Genomic DNA, 19,786 nt, shown 5'->3' with positions numbered 1-19,786 from the left:
CATCCCGATCAAAGATATTCTCTCTCTACCGCAAGTTATCAACCGGGAAAATTATTTTTCTGTTTCAGTTGTTGCGGAAAGTAACAGCAGTCCGGCGGACGCGGATGCCGCACCGGAGGATCCGGTTCGGGCCAAGCAGAGTCGGCTTGAAGGTAAGTTTACAAGTTTACTATAGTCCTCTGTTTGACCCTTGGCGATCTAGAGATGGGATATAATTTCCGACTCGACTTGAATTACGATCGCAGAGGGTAAATTACTTTTTTACTCACCCGCACTTGTTGGTCAAATTTAATGAACGAATGTGAATTTTTTGTTACAGAGTTAAAGCGGAACATGGCCGGCTCTGACTGCAAGTCGTTTCGGTGAGTCAGAATAAAAAGAGAAACAAAATTCTGCATGATGGATGTGGGAAATAAAAAATAGCGTTCGAGTCAATGCGAATTGCAAATAGATTCTTGCATGTGTGTGTTTGTGACGTTGAATAAAATACATTACTCGAAACAATCAGGGGATTACTTAATCAATAGCCTGCATTACATACAAGATTTAAAATACCGAATGATTCTCTTTTGATGTTCGGTCATCTGAATAAGAGATATTCATATTTACAAACGCGATACGGTTATTAGCTGCTTTATTTTCATTTTTCAAACGGGCCGCAGAATTATTTAACGACAATTATTTGACAATATTCAATTGTCCATGTAAAATATATTCATACGCATAAATGCCGATACCGTTGGCTACTTTTCCTTTTATTTCTAAAACAGGCTGTAGAATTATTTGGCAATATTGTCCATTCATTACGATCCCTATTGTCTCGAGTAGCGTATAATGCGCTCAGAAATTGCGCCAGCGCACGCCGAGCTTGAGGTATCCTCGCTCGCGTGCCTTTGAATATCGCGATCGCGGTTATCAAAATACGCGTTTTTACCCGCGCTGCTAACAAAGAAAGCTTAAATTCTCATTTCGCCAAAGTATCGCGAACGAAGTAAACTTCGTCGTGACGGAGCTATGCGTGAATGCGGACGATGCGTGAAAACTTTGTCCCGCTCCTCTATCTTTGCGCTCCCTCGGGGCGACCGGTTTCTGATTATTTAATCTTTCCTCGCGTGCATTCGTGTCGCGAATATTTCGTAGATATCGATACTCCCACATTTTCGCGACTTTTCAGACGCGATCGCGAAAAGCGCCGTAAAAATAAAAATTGGACGAGTCGATAAATTTTCACACGGTTCTTGCTCCTCGCTGATCGAGTTTATAGAGTCCGTTTCGCAACGCGCAAAATGTTTCCACCGATAACGACGTAAAACGTTCGTTAATTGTCGCTCTAATACAAATATCGGCCGCGTCGCGGAAGTGTAGCGAAAGTGTAGCAATCAACGTGGAACGCGCTGCCTGCAAAACGGATGCTGCACGACATGGAGAGCGGCAGCGGACATGGACGGACATTGATGGATCTGGTTGGATGCAATGGGGGCATCATCAATATCATCATCGGTGAGCGTTTGACTCAATGCTCGCAGAGAGCTCTTTTATTATTACATTGTGCATGCCGCAAATTTGCATTGACTTTTGTCGAACGAAAAATATATTCCATAAATTATTGCCATATATTATGGCCATATATTATTGCCATATATTGTTGCCATATATTGTTGCCATATATTGTTGCCGTATATTATTACCATATATTATTGCCATGTATTATTGCCATATATTGCCATGTATTCTCGCCATATATTATATATGGCCACTTGAAATCGTGCGAGCAATCGAGAAAACTGAATATACCGGTAATCGCAAAGGCGCACGGCAGACGTCACGGACGGGATGCCAGCAGCCCGTCTCAGGGCTGCCCGATAACAATACTGTTGCTACAATTTAACTTTGAACCACAGCGGCCTCTGGTCGCAGGAAACTTTCTATCGCGGACTAACCCTTCGCGCGGAATGTTCCCAAGAAGCGCTCTTGAGATAAACGCTAGTTATAAGCGAACTTGCCTTGTTAGGGCCCCGTCGCGGTATCGTTGTCGTGGAAAATAAGGAAGAAAGGAGTTAAACATCCGTTGTGAAAAGAGGGACGATGGTGTCCCTTCGCGAGTAGAATGTTAGGCCCTTGCGAACGCGAACGTTAAATTCCACCGCGGTTATGAACGTCCCCCGACTAATTTCTTCGTGAAAATAATAAATTCGAATTTGCAGCGACGACATAACGGGAATATTTAGCGAGTGCTACCTTGAAATTTCCGATTAGATTTTATTTCTCGTCAGCCGTCGTTCTGTCGCCTAGCCCCATTTCTTTCGCCCGGGTGCCTCACCAGCTTACTTGTGTTTTACTTTGCCGGCAGCTTGTCCTTCTTCTTCTTCTTCTTCTTGCACGCTGGCAATTGTCGTTAGATTATGTGGGCCGCTCTTGGCTCGAGCAGCTTCATTGCTTTTTCGATACCATCTCGGCGCGTACTTATTCATTACATTTCTGTAATTAATAGCTCGTTTGTTGCGCACATCGCAAAATGATATGGGAATTTTGTATTTATCTTATTCCGTTCTATGTCTTCGTGAATTCCTAGGAGCGAAGAATTTGTGAAACACTCTATACATATGTTTCCGATTGCAATTTTAGTATTATTTCAACTTCGAATTATTAACTTAAAGAATGCCAACGTGTGTATATATTTATAAAATAAAAATTATTCTAAATTTTCTCACGTCTCGCAATCCTAAAAGACATACATACATACATATATATATATATATATATATGCATATTCGGTCTATTTTCTGTATTAATAGTCTTTGATATCTTCCGACATGTACATACATATTTTGAAACATTTTCTTTGGATATTATATCAAACGGATTTTGCGTGTTACGTAATATCCTTCGGACTACACGGACATTATTATTTTGATCATTTTGATTTCTTTGGTATTCATTAAGAATTATCCAGAACGCAACTGCCATGTTGAACGACTCAATTGTCGTGTGAAATGTTTCGATTTTCACAAATTCATATAAAATTTTTCATTTTTCACTGATTCACAGAAGTCTTTCACTTTTTATTAGTTCACGCTAGGGAAAAGATTCATGATCGCTGCCCTGAGCAGCTGCAACGCTTTTCGAATCATCTATGTCGGCGCGCTTTTACTCCTCAGATTTCTGTTATTAATAACTCGATAATTATTGCGAATCTCGCAAAACAATATGGGACTTTTATGTTTGTCTCAACCCAATCTATCCTCACACTTCGGGTTGGTAGCTAATTACCGGACACTTCGTATGATCTTCATGATATTAATCATACAATGTCAATTCTTTTTTTTTGCACATGTTAACATGTTAATTCATGTTATAAACGCGTAACAATGTGCGAGACCGTGCTTGTCAAGCACGCTATTATGGTTGTAGCACGGACATAAACCGCCTAAAAATGGATGTAGCACGGACTGCCACCACATACAGGTTTTACCGCCGAGACCTGAAAGTGGATGTAGCATCGTAGTTCCCCTCTCAAAATAGATGCAGATGGCGCCCTTTTCCAGTGCGGAAAGTCAGTGTCGTCGAAAACGCCGTGTTGGCCGTTTTCACGTTCCTCTCTGCTAATAGCTTATTGTAGAAGGCCCATAATTGTCATCAATCAGTTCTTACGACTTACAGCTTACAACACCTATTGTAGACCAGGCCTTAACTGGTTGATTATTCCAACGGAATTGACCAGTCTCATTTGTCGTTACCCAGTGAGAAATGATTCGTCGATCGATATCGAATCTTCAAATCGACGTCGATTCGACCTTATTTCGACGTCGATCGACGAATCATTTCTCACTGGGTAACTAGAATTGTTAAATGCGATTGGTCCATTCCGATGGATTAATCATTCGGTTAAACTAACCACGGTTGGTAGAAACGGACAACAGTGAGCGATCAGTGACTATTGGTCTTTATTGTTAGATCCTAACATTCAGACCAATAACGTTGACGAATTACTCAACAGTTGCGCAACTATTGAATAATTTGTCAACGTTATTGGTCTGAATGTAAGGATCTAACAATAAGGACCAATAGTCACTAATCGCTCACTGAGCGGTTTTCTCCGCTGAACGCAATGAATCATAAATCTTTTCTTCTAGCGTGAACTCGTGAAAAGTAAACATTCCCATATACTGAGGCTAAGGCCTGGTCTACAATAGGTATTGTAAGTTGTAAGCCATAAGAATTGGCGAATCACAGTCCTAATACAGGCGAATACAAGCCTAAAGGCTCGTCTACAATAGCTGTAAGAGTTAGGCTGTAAGGCTGTAACGTAAGCTGTCAGCGAATGAAAATATTTCATTTCGTGTCTTGCAACCTTACAGCCTTACTCTTACAGCTAATGTAGACGAGCCTTTATATTACATGTGTCGTACGACAAGCTTTTCGGATACATTGGCCGCGTTCAGTAGAACAAAGTGATCAGAGAGCGCTTAGTGATTATTGTCTGTGATTGGAGCATTCTTTTAGATTCTTCATAGACCTAGAAGTATTTACCAATCAGGAGCGAGATTCAGTGGAAAATCTAGTAATGTTGTCCAACTGTTGAGTCTGCTGAATGCAGCCATTGGCTGCGTTCAGAAAACACAACGGTTACACAACGGTTGAGTAATTCGTCAATGTTATTGGTCTGAATATAAGGATCTAACAGTAAGGACCAATAGTTACTAAGCGCTCAGTGAGCGCTTTGTTTTCTGAACGTAACCAATGGGTGCATTCAGTACTACAACCGCTCACTGAGCGCTAAATGAGCTCTTGCATCTGATTGGTGTATATTTTTAAATCTAAAGGTATATACCAATCAGATGTAAGAGCTCACTTAGCGCTCAGTGAGCAGTTGTAGTATTGAATGCACCCATTGATTGGCGTACGCGGAGCAATCCTAGAAATATTCTGTTTGTTAACCAATCAACGTATTCGAAAAGATTGTCGTACGACAAATGTAATATTTTGGTTAATGTATAATCAATAAAATGCTTTCGTGTAACAAAGTGTTCCTTGCTGAAAGACGGTCAGAGTCATTCAAAATCATAAAAAAGATGAATCTCCTAATATGGATTTATCTTTGAAGGTTATGTTTTAATTAAAAATTGTGAATATCCCTCCATAAAATGTCGTATTTAAAAGTATTGTTCGGATATTTTATAAATGTGGATCAATAGTATCGGGAGAAATTTCAACCCAACAAAAACCATTTAATCCATCATAAACATGCGCACTAATATACTGCGTTCACATAAACATCACCGCCACTTTATTGTAAAGCGTCATGACTAACGGGACATTCGGTCGGCCGAAACTTTTTAATAAAGTTAGTAATCTAAGAATAGTAATATAGACATCTGTGAATCTTATAATCACAATTTTTTAAACAATCCTTTGCAAGCAAGATACAGGCGATTATATAATGTAATGTAATGATTATGTAATGTCTTAAAAATTAATAATTTGCCCCCTATCTTTTCACGAGTTACTATTTACAGGAGTAATAATACGATGTATTATACAGAGACATTAAATAATTGTCTCTATACAATGATTATAATAATATAACATAATTTACATTAATTCCAAATATTGATAAACAGCTATAAATAATGAATATTACGCAAGACGAATTGTAGACTGTTCTGTGAAGTTTGTTACGAAGAATAATTGCCTTTTACACCTTCGACACCGAAAGGAGAATATCGTACATAATTTATTGTCCAGAATGTCAAAAGGAAATTTTGTTTCATTACAACAAAAAATTGTATTTTAGATATTATTAGATATCTTTAGCAATTTGCGTGATTAGTATTATATAATCTCCAATCATAAATCAATGACTTGTAATTAGTTAGTTCTCTGAGTCTGGCGTATCGATATTTCGAGAATCGCAAACATTGCAACATGTACCTACAATCTCTTATTTAAAAAACGATTCGCAACGCGATAAATTTACTTCGAAATATTGTTGTGTATTTCTTGCGATTTTTCTTTGTTGAGAGTACCGCACATAAATTTCGGAACGTTCGAAAACACTATGAATTTCGTATGTTATGTGAATAGTGAAATATCGTTAAATAATTGTAAAAAATGTCAGCATGAATATCAAACGGATTCGAGGTATTTTGGAAATGTGGAGTCCGAATGAGTGCATTGCAATGTTTAACACTTTCGATTTACCAAAGGTAATTCATCATATTGACATTTATTAGGTATCTATTATATCGATATTTAATATCATGTCAAGAAATGTTTAAAAATTATAATAAATGAAAACAATTGCAAAGTATAAAAAACAAGGAACAGTATAAAATATGCAAAGAACAGTATAAAATGTTTCTATTAAAAACCTAAATATACATTATTCTCTCTAAGATATCCCTTAAGTAAGAGAAACCATAAAATTTCAAATAGCACAATGTATTTTGGGATTATTCTGATTATATACAGAATATCTTGAAACACTTCCCAAGACATTCTAGATATATTTAGGATGAATCTGAGATTTGTTATTTAACTATGAAATAATCTTTAATCAATGACACAACCAAGAGATAATTTAAACAATGTCAATAAAATGTCAATAAAAAAACATTTTTATATATTCAAATAAATATATTAAAACATATTTATCAGAGAATAGAGACTTATCAAAATTTTTTAAAATTTATTTAAAATTTTCTGTAAAGTTAACCCAAACAACTTTTTTGTGTTGTTCATACACATAATATATATTACTTGTATTTTATTAAATAAAATGTCTATTTTCTGACAATCAATTTTCTAGCAGAATTAATTAATATATTCCAGAGATTGTCCTGTCCCATAAAAAAGTAAATAACTAATTATATATAAAAAGTAAATTACTCTTTTAGCTTTCAATCTTGATAAAACTGATATATGTTTAATTCTGGGAATTACATTCCCAGCAAACACAGTATTACATGTAACGTGCATGTAATTTCCTACTCAACAATATAACTGTTATTTATTATTGTTATTAACTGTTATTAATTATGAATGTGCAAGATGTGTTATATAACACATCTTGCACATTCATAATTCAATTTATAAAACTTCATTAGACTATGTATATCTTGAAAAAATAGCACTTGAAATATACATTCAATATTAATTAAAATATACTAATTTATGACTGATAGGAATATTTTATACATAGTGAAATTAGATAAATAGTATATATCAGAGAGAATATAGTATTTTTAGGTAAGAGTGATATAAAACATTCTGATGATATAAAATATGCTGATAGTATAAAATATGCTGATGATACAAAATATTCTGTATGTATAAATACTACAAATATAAATATAGATGTTTTTTTTTGTTTGTCGCATTTAGAGATTAATGGCATTTAGAGACTAATTAATACGATATTGTAATGTCGATGAATCGTCGATAATATCGATCACAACCATAAACTATTGACTGTCATAATTCATTATTAATCATTTGTCATATTCAAATTCATCGTAATATTCTGTTTAATCAGCACAGTTTTATTAATTATCCTGTTCGTGTCTTCGTTTTGGTTCTCATTTCGGTCGTCATTAAACGTAGTAAAATTGGTATTATCAGCGTTATCGTTAGATGATGAAGGGCTGTTGATTTGCATCAATGCAATGTTTCTGGCGTTATCTTCGTGTTCTACAGTTTCTTCTGGTATTAGGGCCACCCGTTGTCTGTAACATGTCGTGATTCATCAACAAGTGTGTCCACATAAGAATCTGAATATATATAAAACATTAATTTCGAGTTTATAAAATCTTCCAAATAATTATCAAGCATTAAATAGTCAAAATACATAAAATATGTAATTTAAATCGATTGCTGCTCAGTCATGGAATAGAAGAAAATTTATAACGATTCTACTTATGGAAATTCATTACATAATATAAAGATTGTAGCATTTCCTTAGGCCAAATTTTAATAGTCGTAAATATTTAATTTCATTATTAATGAATACTTTAATTAACAACGCATAAATGACTTCATAAATAAATACAGAACGTTTCAATTTCGGAACATTTTTTCATTATTTCTAATCACTAATTAAGATAATGATTATCCAGAAAAATGTGTTAATATTTATCCAATATAAAAACGAGATTCGATATAAACATTACAAATTTAACTCTAAGATACATGATTTATTGAATGACATTACTCTATCATCTATCAGATGTTAAGAAATTATTAAGGTATTTCAGGTAAATGTTTCTATTCCTAAAAATCCTATAGTCCTTGTTGAAAGTTCCAAATTATCATAAAATTTTTTTTTCATAGTAATTATTAAGCGATTGTTAGGATCCAAAATAACCATGTACAGATTTAAACACATAAAGTAACATTTGACACTTAGGGATTAAAAATACCTTGAAAACGATGGAAACATTTCGTATTCATTTATAAAGATCATCTATGTATTATATTATTAGTAAAATATTTATTATCAATAAAATTATTTTGTATATCAGTAACTGCGCGCGCAAATTGGCTCTAATAATTTATTATTTAACTGAGTAAGTGAGAAGTATATGCATTACTCGTTACTATCAGGATTTTCTGCTGGTAAACGACATGCTCGAGACGCTCTGTTCCGTCGAGCGGAGGATTCGTCATTATTGTTATTTGTTTCATCTAATGATGAAAAGCTTGCATTTCCGACCCAGCTTGGTTCATGCCAAGGAACAGCATTTTGCGATTTATCATCAACTATCGCATTTCCTTTATGATAAAATGGTGAGCAGTATTTTTTCTTCTCTGCAACGGATTGGTCTGAAAATAAATATTTACAAGTTACAAATATATGCTGAAAGATCATACACGCTTATCGTCAAAGATTTATAAAGTATAATGTCCTTTACGAAGTGGTTAATATATCTCCAATTTTTCATAATTTTTAACTATTATCAAAATTATCGAAGATGTTTAAGGAAATACCATATTTGAAACTTTACCGACAAAGTACTGACGTTTTTCTGTAAAGTTTATGTTGTATAGGTTGTATAAAATTACAAATGCTTTTGTATAATAAAAATACATGCAAAAATGAATTGGAACATTGCTCAATATATCAGGAGAATTCATTTTTTATGACAATCTTTTTGTTTAATTTTTTTATAACAAAACTGATCATAACGAAACATTTTCTGCTAAAACGTAACACAAAACTTTTGTACCAATTGTCAATTTACTAATTAAATACATACATACATTACACAGACACCCTTAAAATTAAATATACTTACCAAGTCTTTCTGGTGGTGCAGTAGGTTTAAATGTGTTTTCCGGATGAAACATTATTTTTTGCTCACCTATTTCACAATCTCTTTCGTTTAGTGAGTTAATAGAACATATACGTCCTGTGAAAATGTGATTTTCGATATTTTAACTCGTACAATTAATTTGATGAATATTACAAATTTTATTATATTAACGTTGACAAACTGAGTTGATTATTGTTTTATTACGTACTTTTTAATATAATGTAAAAACGGAATTGTAATATTAGATATATTTATTCTCATTAACATGTTAGCTGCCGAAATAAAGATTCCTGAAAAGTTTAAAAACGTTTATCGATAGACCGTGTACATATTCTTCTGAATAACGATATACAGATTTTGAATTCATACTAAAAAAATGATAAAATTTAACGGGAAATATTATTATTTTCAATAATACGTTTCATTTCAAATACTTTATAATCTAAATACATATATTTACAAAATAATCTATAACTAACACAAAAACAATATAGAAAGTTTATATAAAAGTCCCATCTACCCAGGTGACAAACATTTCTAATAGACGTTTTAAAGACACATATAAGAGATGATTTATAGCTTTATCATTTTAAAAAAGTTTTGTTATCTGAGTAGTACGATTATATGATTTCATAGTAAAGTATTTTGGGTAAGTATAAAAGTTTTGAGGAATTTCGTGATAGAAAAATTAACTAGTAACACTGTTTTTTTGTTATACAATGGTATGTTATACATCTACATATTTGCAAATACTGCCATAAAAGTGGATCAGTCATATCTTTGATAAACCCACCAAAACTTCTGCACTCACTTAATATAATCAGAATTTGAGAAGTTGTTCTTTAAATATAAAAATCGTTATTTATTACCGTAAAAAAGAATAAGTTTTAGTGGTAATGGTGTTATAACGTGTTACTTCTTGAATTTTACATTATATACATTGAGATAATTTATATATAAGATGTAAGACAGTTGTAAAATTTCACAAACAAAAAGACAATTATCTCATGGAGCTTTATGAATGATGCCTACATTTATATGCAAACATCTATAATAAACATGCTCTATGTTGGAATTAAAATGATTGGAATAACAAACCCAGTCTTTGCCTATCAATAGACGTAGCAGCAAACGTGTTAACAAGAACATATTACATTAAGCATTCGTATGTAAAAACATATAATACAAAATATTTGTGTTATTCACTTTTTAAGTACAATATTTTAATACTTTTATACGTAAAAAAATTATCTTCATAGTTTCAACTTTATATATTTAAACAAAAACATTAATCACAATATATTCTTTCATATTGTGCAATTTGTTAAATCAATTCATTTTTTATATAAGTTTTAAGATTATTTAAAATACTAATTCACTCGCGTGTATGTGTGTGTAATATTCAGTCTAGATGAAAACAACGTAATTATTGATTATATAAAAAAATAAATGTTCAAAATTCATGAAAGAAGAATATGTAAAATAAAATATATATAAAATAACTTACGCTTTTTAAAATATATGTAGGCAAATATGGTTATAATTAGTAGTAAGATCGTAATGAAAATCGGTATAACAATATACCATATTGTAAGATCCAAATTAGGTTCTGCAAATTATAAACATATAATAAATAATATAATAAATATAAAAAAATAACAATTATTGATAGCGTATGCTTAAAAAAAGTTAAAGTAAGTTAAAGTTGTTAATTAAATATAGTTTCGAATATTTAAATATGCGTTTTGAAGAATGTATTAATAAATAAAGAATATTTGATAATTTGAACACATTTAATGTTAGCTCAACAATTAGACATTGTTACTTCGGCTTCTATGCTTCATAACAGGTTACCGTAAAAGAATAGTTCGCAAATGTAATCACTCTCTTTTGATGCACTTCTAACTTATAATAATAATAATAATAATAATAATAATAATAATAATAATAACAATATTAATAATAAGAAAAAGATATTCAAACCGTTTTGTGAGCGAATATGCACACACACACACACACACATACAAAATTATTCACCTGGATCTATTGTCGGATTCGGGATGGTCTTACAATATACTTCTTGTTGACCATCTCTATGAATGTCAGCCTGAAATCTATAAAACAAGAAACAAATACTATGTAAGGTGAAACTTGTTAAACCATTGTTCTGCAATACATATACGGTATGTTGGACTTAGGTTCTACTCGTCATACACGAACATCCCAACACCTATATCCAAATATCCTATAAATGTCTCTAATATATCAAATAAGAGCTCTATTACATTATTGAAATTGATTATGTTATCGAACGATCATGAAAATATCTTATACTAACAACGTACAATGTTAATAATGAAATATAATTTTTCTTCGTGGATGGAGATCTTATATAATATACAATGTAAAAGAGATAGAAAATAAGAAATATTGCGATTGTTTATTAATTTTAAAAGAAAACAAACTGTTATTAACCCTTTATATATTGATATCCTTTATATATTGATAACACAGCAAATCCAAGTTTTTCTATGCTTTCATGTCCAATAAAACACGATGGATATTTTTATTGACTCGAGCCTTTACAACAGAATTTCCTGCTTTCATGACAGTCATTTCGACAGAATAGTTCATCAACTAAAACGATACTTCGAGAGTTACATGAAATCATATTCTTAAAGTATTTTGAAGGCTGCATACATCGACAAATTGTTATTTTCTCTAACATATCGCATATAAAAGGCGACAAAATATTACATTATTTTCAAGACTTTAAATCATTTGCAAGGGGAAACAATAGAACTCGGTGTTACATACAGCACGTGTAACGTGTGGTTAAACACACTTCGAGAAGGTCACCGATAAGCAAATTCCGCAATGAGTTGGCGATCAATGTCGTTCGTATAAATACAACGATCGACATAATGTAACAAAGAATACACGATTTATTACAGAATAAATGCAAGACGTAAAGGAAACATGTAAATAGTGCAGTAAGAATTCAGAATACTCTTACATGCAGCGATTTTCTTACCCATTTAAACATGGCCCACATTGAGAAGAGGAACGCACAGGATTTGCACCTTCCTCACGGTTATATGCTGCGCACTTGGTAAAATTAACGCAAAGATTAGAAAAAATGTAGCAGTATTGCCAGCTGGGACAGTTATCGTCCGTTTCACATGTGACCTGCAACATATGCGGACGCAATCATTTTAGTTGTCAGTGTGAATCAAAGATAACGGAAACAATTCTTTGGTAAATATTTATACGAGCTTAGAGTATAAAGTAATTTTTATATAAATCGTGTCTCTCATAGAAAATAAGACTTCTTTTTACCACATTATTTAATGGAAAAAAAAACATCATTTCATATGTTGATTTTCAAACTAATGTAGTAATATTCGGTTAAAAAATACAAAAGCAATATAAGTAGGTTTGCTATTTTGCATTAATTGTTAATATTCATTGTTAATGATTGTGCCTTGCCTCATCCTCGGTTTGCCAATACAGTAAAATTATTTGTTCGAAATGTGCTAATAGTCTATATATAAGCATGGTTTAGAGGAGTATCTCGTAGTTAAGTTCTGGTGCTACGTTTACTGTACGACAGTCGCAGTTAAGCATTATATACCGTGGATGCTACTCCGAAGGGTGACCCAGTAGAGTTTTTATAACCCGAGTATGAACGATGTAGAAGAGACTTTTTTTATAAATTCATATTAACGTTAATAAAATATAATCTTAATAAAAAGTTAATAATGTAATCTTAATAAAAAAAATATTACGTTTAAAAACGTAACATTGTTAGTTCAAAATATGAATAAATATGGAACCAAATAGTGGAATTTAACATGAATATGTTTATAATATTGAACCAAATTAATTTGTTATGATTAATGAACGACATTGGTGATTGCCGCAAGAAAAAAAAAGTAACAATTGGTTGTAAATTTTGGCAAATTGTAAGGTTCGCTTTCGTTAGAAACATAAGCCTCACATGGATTTCAACCTACGTCATTAATACCTTTCGGTCCCGGATTAAGCTTTTCTTTCTTCCCGCCCGCATTGATGTCAGAAAAAAATTTTCCTTTGTCGCAGTCAGATTTCGAGAGCGGACTCGTTCAGACGGTCTTTAACGAGGCAAACATCTTCCTGGCACATGAATCTATACATCTAGTTTTGTATACAGCCTCTATATTACAATTCGTGCCATATAATAGGAGCACAAGTCATTTATATGTCATTTATATGTGAAAATAGTTATCAAAGTGCCATAAGCTATATTTGACAATTGAATAAATGAATAGTGACAGCTGAACAAGTCTTAAAAAATGTGAAATATTGAAAGACAATTAGTTCGACATCCAATTGTCCGACGGAAAAGTAGCTTGCGTATTCAACAATTACGACGCACAATTATTTTCACGCGATGCATCCGATAAAACTGCATAAATAGAAAATAAAAAATATCGTAGAAGCTTCTATTACGCTGATGTGCGATAACAAAAACGTTATCGATATGAAATGCCAATAAGAGAAAAAAAATCTATTATCTCTAAACCTGATATCATCGTGCATAACGGAATAAAAAGCAGCATCTCAAGATAATATCAAATTTAACTGACTTTACATCAATGATTGCGCGATATCGTAAGATATATATACACGTATGTCGACGAAACACGTGTAATTTTATTATGTTTTAAGTAGAATATAAAATTATAACGAAAAAATGACCGAATCGTCAGGAAAAATGAGTTTTCCTCATCATTTTGACATAATTTTCTGTTTTGCCTGGGTATCTCGACGCGATTTTCCTACTATGCGTGCCGCTATTCTCCCCCTCGGTCGGTGAAAAAAGCAAGACAACAGGTGGATGACTCATGACGGATCGCGCAGGCCTCCATCTTGTCTTGACCGCTGTCCAATGAGATGAGGATTATCGTTGCTATTTCACGCGTTTCCAACAATACGAAAACGTCCAAAATTTCGGTTTCCTGACGTTTGTGAAAACGTCATAAGATTATGATGGACGCGCGCGATGTCAATTATCTATAAAGTTATAATATTACGTTCTCCATATACCCGACGATGATAAAAACGAGAATCTCGCTGCATGTAATCGCACGTATTATATGACGCATTGTCTGTTTTGAGGTCAAGATCGGATATTCTTTCTGGTTTCCTTCGCGTTTTTCTTACTCTGAAAATTCCTTTGTCGCACGTCCCTTTGCGCAGGCTCAGGGAGGCTGATGAAATAATTCGCGAGGGTTACAAGATGGCACACTCGCACACCGATCGCTCACTTTATCTTGAGCAAGTTGGTCTACGGAAAACGCCCGCTTACTTGTCATTTTCCGTAGCACGAGCATAGTAAAAGAACCAAAGTACTTTCACGCACGAAGATCTTTGTATTATTTGCAGATATTATTATGAACTCGTTGACTACCTTCATTCGTATCGAAGTAAAATCACTTTACACAATTTTCAATATTCGTAAAACACGATTGCTGGACCAAACTTGCAAATTGATCGATTTCCTCTTCCTCTACTCCCTGTAGTCTATTAGTGGCTTAATTAGGCAGAATATCAATGACCAGAGTCGCATCAAACGAGTTTCAGTAATGTGAACCAGGCATAAGGATGACTCATCTTTCTACATTCTAGCAGAGAGCGAAAGCAATATAATTTCGATGAGTTTAGTGCACAGGTAGTGAGCAATTTTTTGAAAAATTACACCGAATGCGTAGCGATGTGAATGAATTGTTACGTTATCGACATTGGCTTGAGAATCTCGGACATTATTTTACTATAACAAAAAAATGAAAATTCTAATTTCAAGCCAAGTAAATGTTGGACCAGGTTTATGCAATCGATTTTAAGAATTGTTTTGGAAAAATAGCATCAATATTATTCGCTTACGCGGCAAGTAGAATTATAATTAAAAAATAAAAAAATCAATCCAGGGTGAATCAATGTTTATTATTGGTACAGGATTTAATCTCGAAGAACATAATTTGGCTAAATAACATCGAGTAACAAGTGACTTTGCGCGGGACACGAGCCATCGACGACAGTTGGATGACTCATCGATGTTAAAGTAAAATATTTGTCGTTAATATTATAACTAAGCACCGCAAATTTTCGATTTTTCGCCTATGAGAAGATCTCATACAGGCATTTGTTATCAATCAGTGATCGTGAAATTACCACATATAACGCTATTATTCGCAATAGGTGCCTATATAACATACTTCAAACTTCGATTACATAATGCGATTAGTTAAAGCGGTCGTTGATCGAGCTTGATGTAAAAGCATCCTATTCTTTGTTGATTTATCATACCGTTGGTTCAACATATTATCAAATGCAATGCAAATCGTTTTATGATTCAAGGAAAAATATTTGCGTTTCTTCATGTTTGATGAGATTTAAAAATTAGATGGAAGGATATCCAAAGATAAAACGTTCAAATATCAGAGTTTATTTAGATTGACAAATTTGATTATTTAAATAACGACATTAAATCATACGTTCTTTGGCCCTAATTTCTCTTTATTTAAAAATCAAATGTTTTTTAAAGGCTTTCAGTTTAAAGGAAAACGAAATATTTCCGATTATTTTTGGTTGTAAAAGATTCAAAAATGAGATGAAAAATAAAAATAAAAAAAAATAAAATGAAAAATAAAAATAAAGAAATAACAGACAAATACGTCTATTTCGAGCAATCGCATAGAAAGAAAAAAATCCGTTCAAATAACAGGTCAATCGTCATCAGCGTTTGAGACGGTTACATGTGTTCGTCGAGCTCATGGAAAGATCTAGAAAGCTCGGAGGAAAGCTTATCTCTCACATATCTCACTAACTCTAACGTACCGCGTGACTAACTCCTCATTTTATTTTATACAGCATAGAAATCGATATAACCTGACACCTGACACCTGACACGAGATATTCATTGTGTGTGTTTTTGGTTTTCTTCTGCCACCACCCGCAGATTATCCCCGCCTTCGATCGACCTACGCGATTTCGTTTCTTCTTTTTCGCGAGAACACACGAAGTCCCAATTGCTGAAAGGAGAACGATGACACTTGACGGAGCACGTGTTTGCACCTGTTCGTATTGCGACTCATGCGACGAGGTCAATTTTGTTTCTAATATCTGAACTTTAATCGAAATTTTACTTTAAATTTTCTTTATTTTAACCGAAATTCAAGTGAAAATTCCGTAAATAAGATCTATCTATCTCCAAGCAAATATTTTTGTGTATGTGCTCCGATCGAGTCGTCCGGTCGTCGAATTCGCGATGCTGCGCGACATGACATAACGTGCACGGTATGCACTGTCCTGTCTTACAGAAATATAACTCTTCCTCCGTTGTCGTAAAGTTGGTCATATACTTACTTTCATCTTAGCCTAAAGAGGGAGATCCTTCAATAAAAAACGAACCACGTCCTGCGTTATTTATTGAATCCAAGTGAAGATCAAGTGATTTCTGTCAGAACACTGTGTTGGTATCGGGTCGACGAGATTCCAATAACGTCTTCGCTCGTACAAGTCGCACCACTAAATGGCAGCGGATGTGAAGCTGGTCGCGCCGAAGGCCACAATGAAGCTGAACGCGTTCGAACGCGTTTCGTTCGGCGTCGCCTGATTGGCTGAACGTATGAACGCTCATATCAATGGGTAAATGGAGGGGAGTCGCAGGTATCTACCGTTTAGGGGATCTATTGTTCAGATCTCTCCAATTCTCGAAAGCTTTGGGTCATTTCGCACAAAGATTGGAATCGTCTCTCGATATTATTTAAATTATAGTATAAATTGTTTTTGTGAGTTTTGAGAAATTTATTAAGACATGAACGTATGAAAGAAACTATTGAATAGAGATATTCTGACAGCGTGAATGAGAAAGCGTGATGGAAATTAAAAAGGGAAGACCAAAACACTGTGTATTCAATTAATTATAATATAGACTATTTAACGGGAGGGGTCAAAATGACGAATTATAATTCTTTCTCGTTAATGCTTTGCAAGGATTATTTTAGTTTCTATTTAGCCGATGCAATAATTTCTATGGAATGATCAAGGATATAGATAAAGTGCGTCAATCATCGATATTCGATACATTATGAAAATTCAGAGTTTAAATAATTGTATTCTGTATTGTGAATTCATCAAAGATAATTTGTAATTTTGATTACATTCTTTTATTCATACAATGTTTTATATAACATTCTATAAATCTCAAACGTGTAAAAATATTTAAAAGTATATTGTAACAATAGATGTAGTTTTTATTAGCAATTTAAACATTCTTACTGTTGTATAGTACTTTTCATTAGTAAAACAATCGAAAAGGAGATTATTCATAATATCAATGAAGAAATATATCTAATTTAAGAAAAATTATAAAAATTGATTGTTTAATTTTTCACATTCAGTTTACATTCAGTTTACATTGTTTCTAAATTTTCACTAATAGAATGTTTCGTTATATTATCTGATAATTACCGATTATTAAAATTAATATACAACTAATCACAACAATCGTTAAATATCATTTAAGCTCTATAAAAACACATAATTAATGTTTAGTCTTTAATTTCTATAGGAACAATATTTCGTATGAAAATATTTAATATTTTCATGAAGAATCGTCTTGTCGATTGTAGTTACGTAACATTACAATTAAATAAACAGGGTGAAAAAAAATACCGGGACCCCGAAATGTATCGAAAAATATAATTTTTATGAAAAAATGTTTCAGACGAAAGTTGTAGGATTTCAAGTAACGCATTACATAGTAATATTATTAAATAGTAATATCATTACATAGTAATATCAGTCACATACATATGCGCATATACGCGCACACACACACACACACACACACACACACACACACACACACACACACATACACATCACACGCACAAAAGAGGTGTAAATCCGACTATGCAACCTCCACGCGGTACACCTTGAGTAATGCTAATGCCGGCGGTACTGCAACTTTTAAATCTTGTAACTTAAAAAATACTTAACGAACAAACATTTAGTTACAGTGTTTTAGAAAGCCCTCGAAATAAGCTACAAAAATATGTAATGAAAAGTATGGGATTCTATTTAAGAAATTTAAGATGACCTTCACGTGACCTTGACAACGCTATTCAAGGTCATACTGACATTGTTATATAATGCGTTATTTGAAACCGTATAACTTTTGTTTGAAATACTTCTTTATAAAAACTATATTTTTCTATGTATTTCGGAGTCCCGATATTTTTTCCTCACCTGGTATATATATTACACAATTTTTATTAAAATTCTGTAATAAATATTTAATTAAATAGCAATTTAAAATCTTATGTCGCATAAGTAAAAAATTGCATATACATAGCTTGAACTTAAATGTCCAACCATTCATATATAAATAGAACTCATTAAACTGAATAGCAAAATCTGTATTAGAACTTCTTCCACCGCATCGCTCACATCGATTGGCCAGTTCCATTTCATTAATTTCTCGATTAATTTCGCTTCAAGTTGTATCTTACAAAACGATGAGGATTTCTTTATTCAATTTAATGAGTTCTATCTGCGTATATGAACGATCGGATATTTAAATTCACACACCATATATAATATGGTCGATATATTATGATTTTCAGATCAATAGATAAGTTAATTAATTTTTTAAAATTAAGTTAATGCTTTTTCTCGGAGGAACATGTAAATCACATTGGTGCAAACACTAATTTACTACATACATACGTAATATACAGGTACATTGTACTTTGGTGTACTGTATACCGTTTTTTTCAGGTTACACAGTGAGGGATATCCTCTATACTACGTATGCATGTATTTACATGTCATATGTATGTTCATGGACAAAAGAGTTATCCCTAATTTTTTGTGTGAATTTGAAAATATATCTATCTGGTCCAATGGAATAATTTCTTTCCTAACGGGAAAATTCTCCTATTGGGCAATACGGGTGTGTTACATCAAAGCCTTTGATCGTTTTAAAGCTACTAGCGAATATTTTTTCACTATTTCTTCCTTCGGTTTGATTAATTGTTAGTTGTAACGTTCGCCTGTTACCGTTTGGCTAAATTTTGGCAACTCATGATACGTGGCCACAAAATATTCTCTCATTAAACATTAACACCATCTCAATGTGATCCGCAGAACTTGGCTAAAAACCTAGTAATACTCACACAAAAAATTACGGACAACCTTTCTGTCCACGGCCATACAAGTACTGTGCTTATTTCACTTCAACAAATACAGAATATAGCTGCTTATACACAGCGAAGTTTACTCTTATAATGAAGTAACAAATCCTTGTGGTAATACTGTCACAAGCGACAACATATTTTTGCAACAACTCCCACTGAAATATTGTTTGTAATGATGGCAACGAAGATTGTAATTCAGGAAGATAATTATTGATAATAATATACTCATAT

The 19,786-nt window shown here is 32.9% G+C and overlaps 1 protein-coding gene across 2 annotated transcripts; it reads right to left on the bottom strand.

The window, feature by feature from the left end:
- Window positions 1-7,325: 7,325 nt before the first annotated feature.
- LOC105188463 (uncharacterized) lies at window positions 7,326-16,917 on the bottom strand. Of its 2 annotated transcripts, XM_011149935.3 has the most exons (7): window positions 16,719-16,917; window positions 12,346-12,500; window positions 11,349-11,425; window positions 10,819-10,920; window positions 9,294-9,407; window positions 8,589-8,820; window positions 7,326-7,724 (listed from the first exon to the last, which is right to left on the bottom strand). In XM_011149935.3, the coding sequence occupies exons 1-7, from the start codon at window positions 16,722-16,724 to the stop codon at window positions 7,487-7,489; spliced, it is 924 nt and encodes a 307-aa protein (XP_011148237.1). In that variant the 5' UTR covers window positions 16,725-16,917; the 3' UTR covers window positions 7,326-7,486. The 2 variants fall into 2 exon arrangements, with proteins under 2 accessions (XP_011148237.1, XP_011148238.1); XM_011149936.3 differs by lacking the exon at window positions 10,819-10,920 and having other exon boundaries at window positions 7,353-7,724.
- Between the last annotated feature and the right edge of the window lie 2,869 nt (window positions 16,918-19,786).

The sequence above is a fragment of the Harpegnathos saltator genome, unplaced genomic scaffold (genome assembly GCF_003227715.2).
Source record: "Harpegnathos saltator strain DR-91 unplaced genomic scaffold, Hsal_v8.6 scaffold684, whole genome shotgun sequence".
NCBI classification, from domain to species: domain Eukaryota; kingdom Metazoa; phylum Arthropoda; class Insecta; order Hymenoptera; family Formicidae; genus Harpegnathos; species Harpegnathos saltator.
Note: the sequence above shows the minus strand (reverse complement) of the source record. Positions and strands in the feature narration are given on the sequence as shown.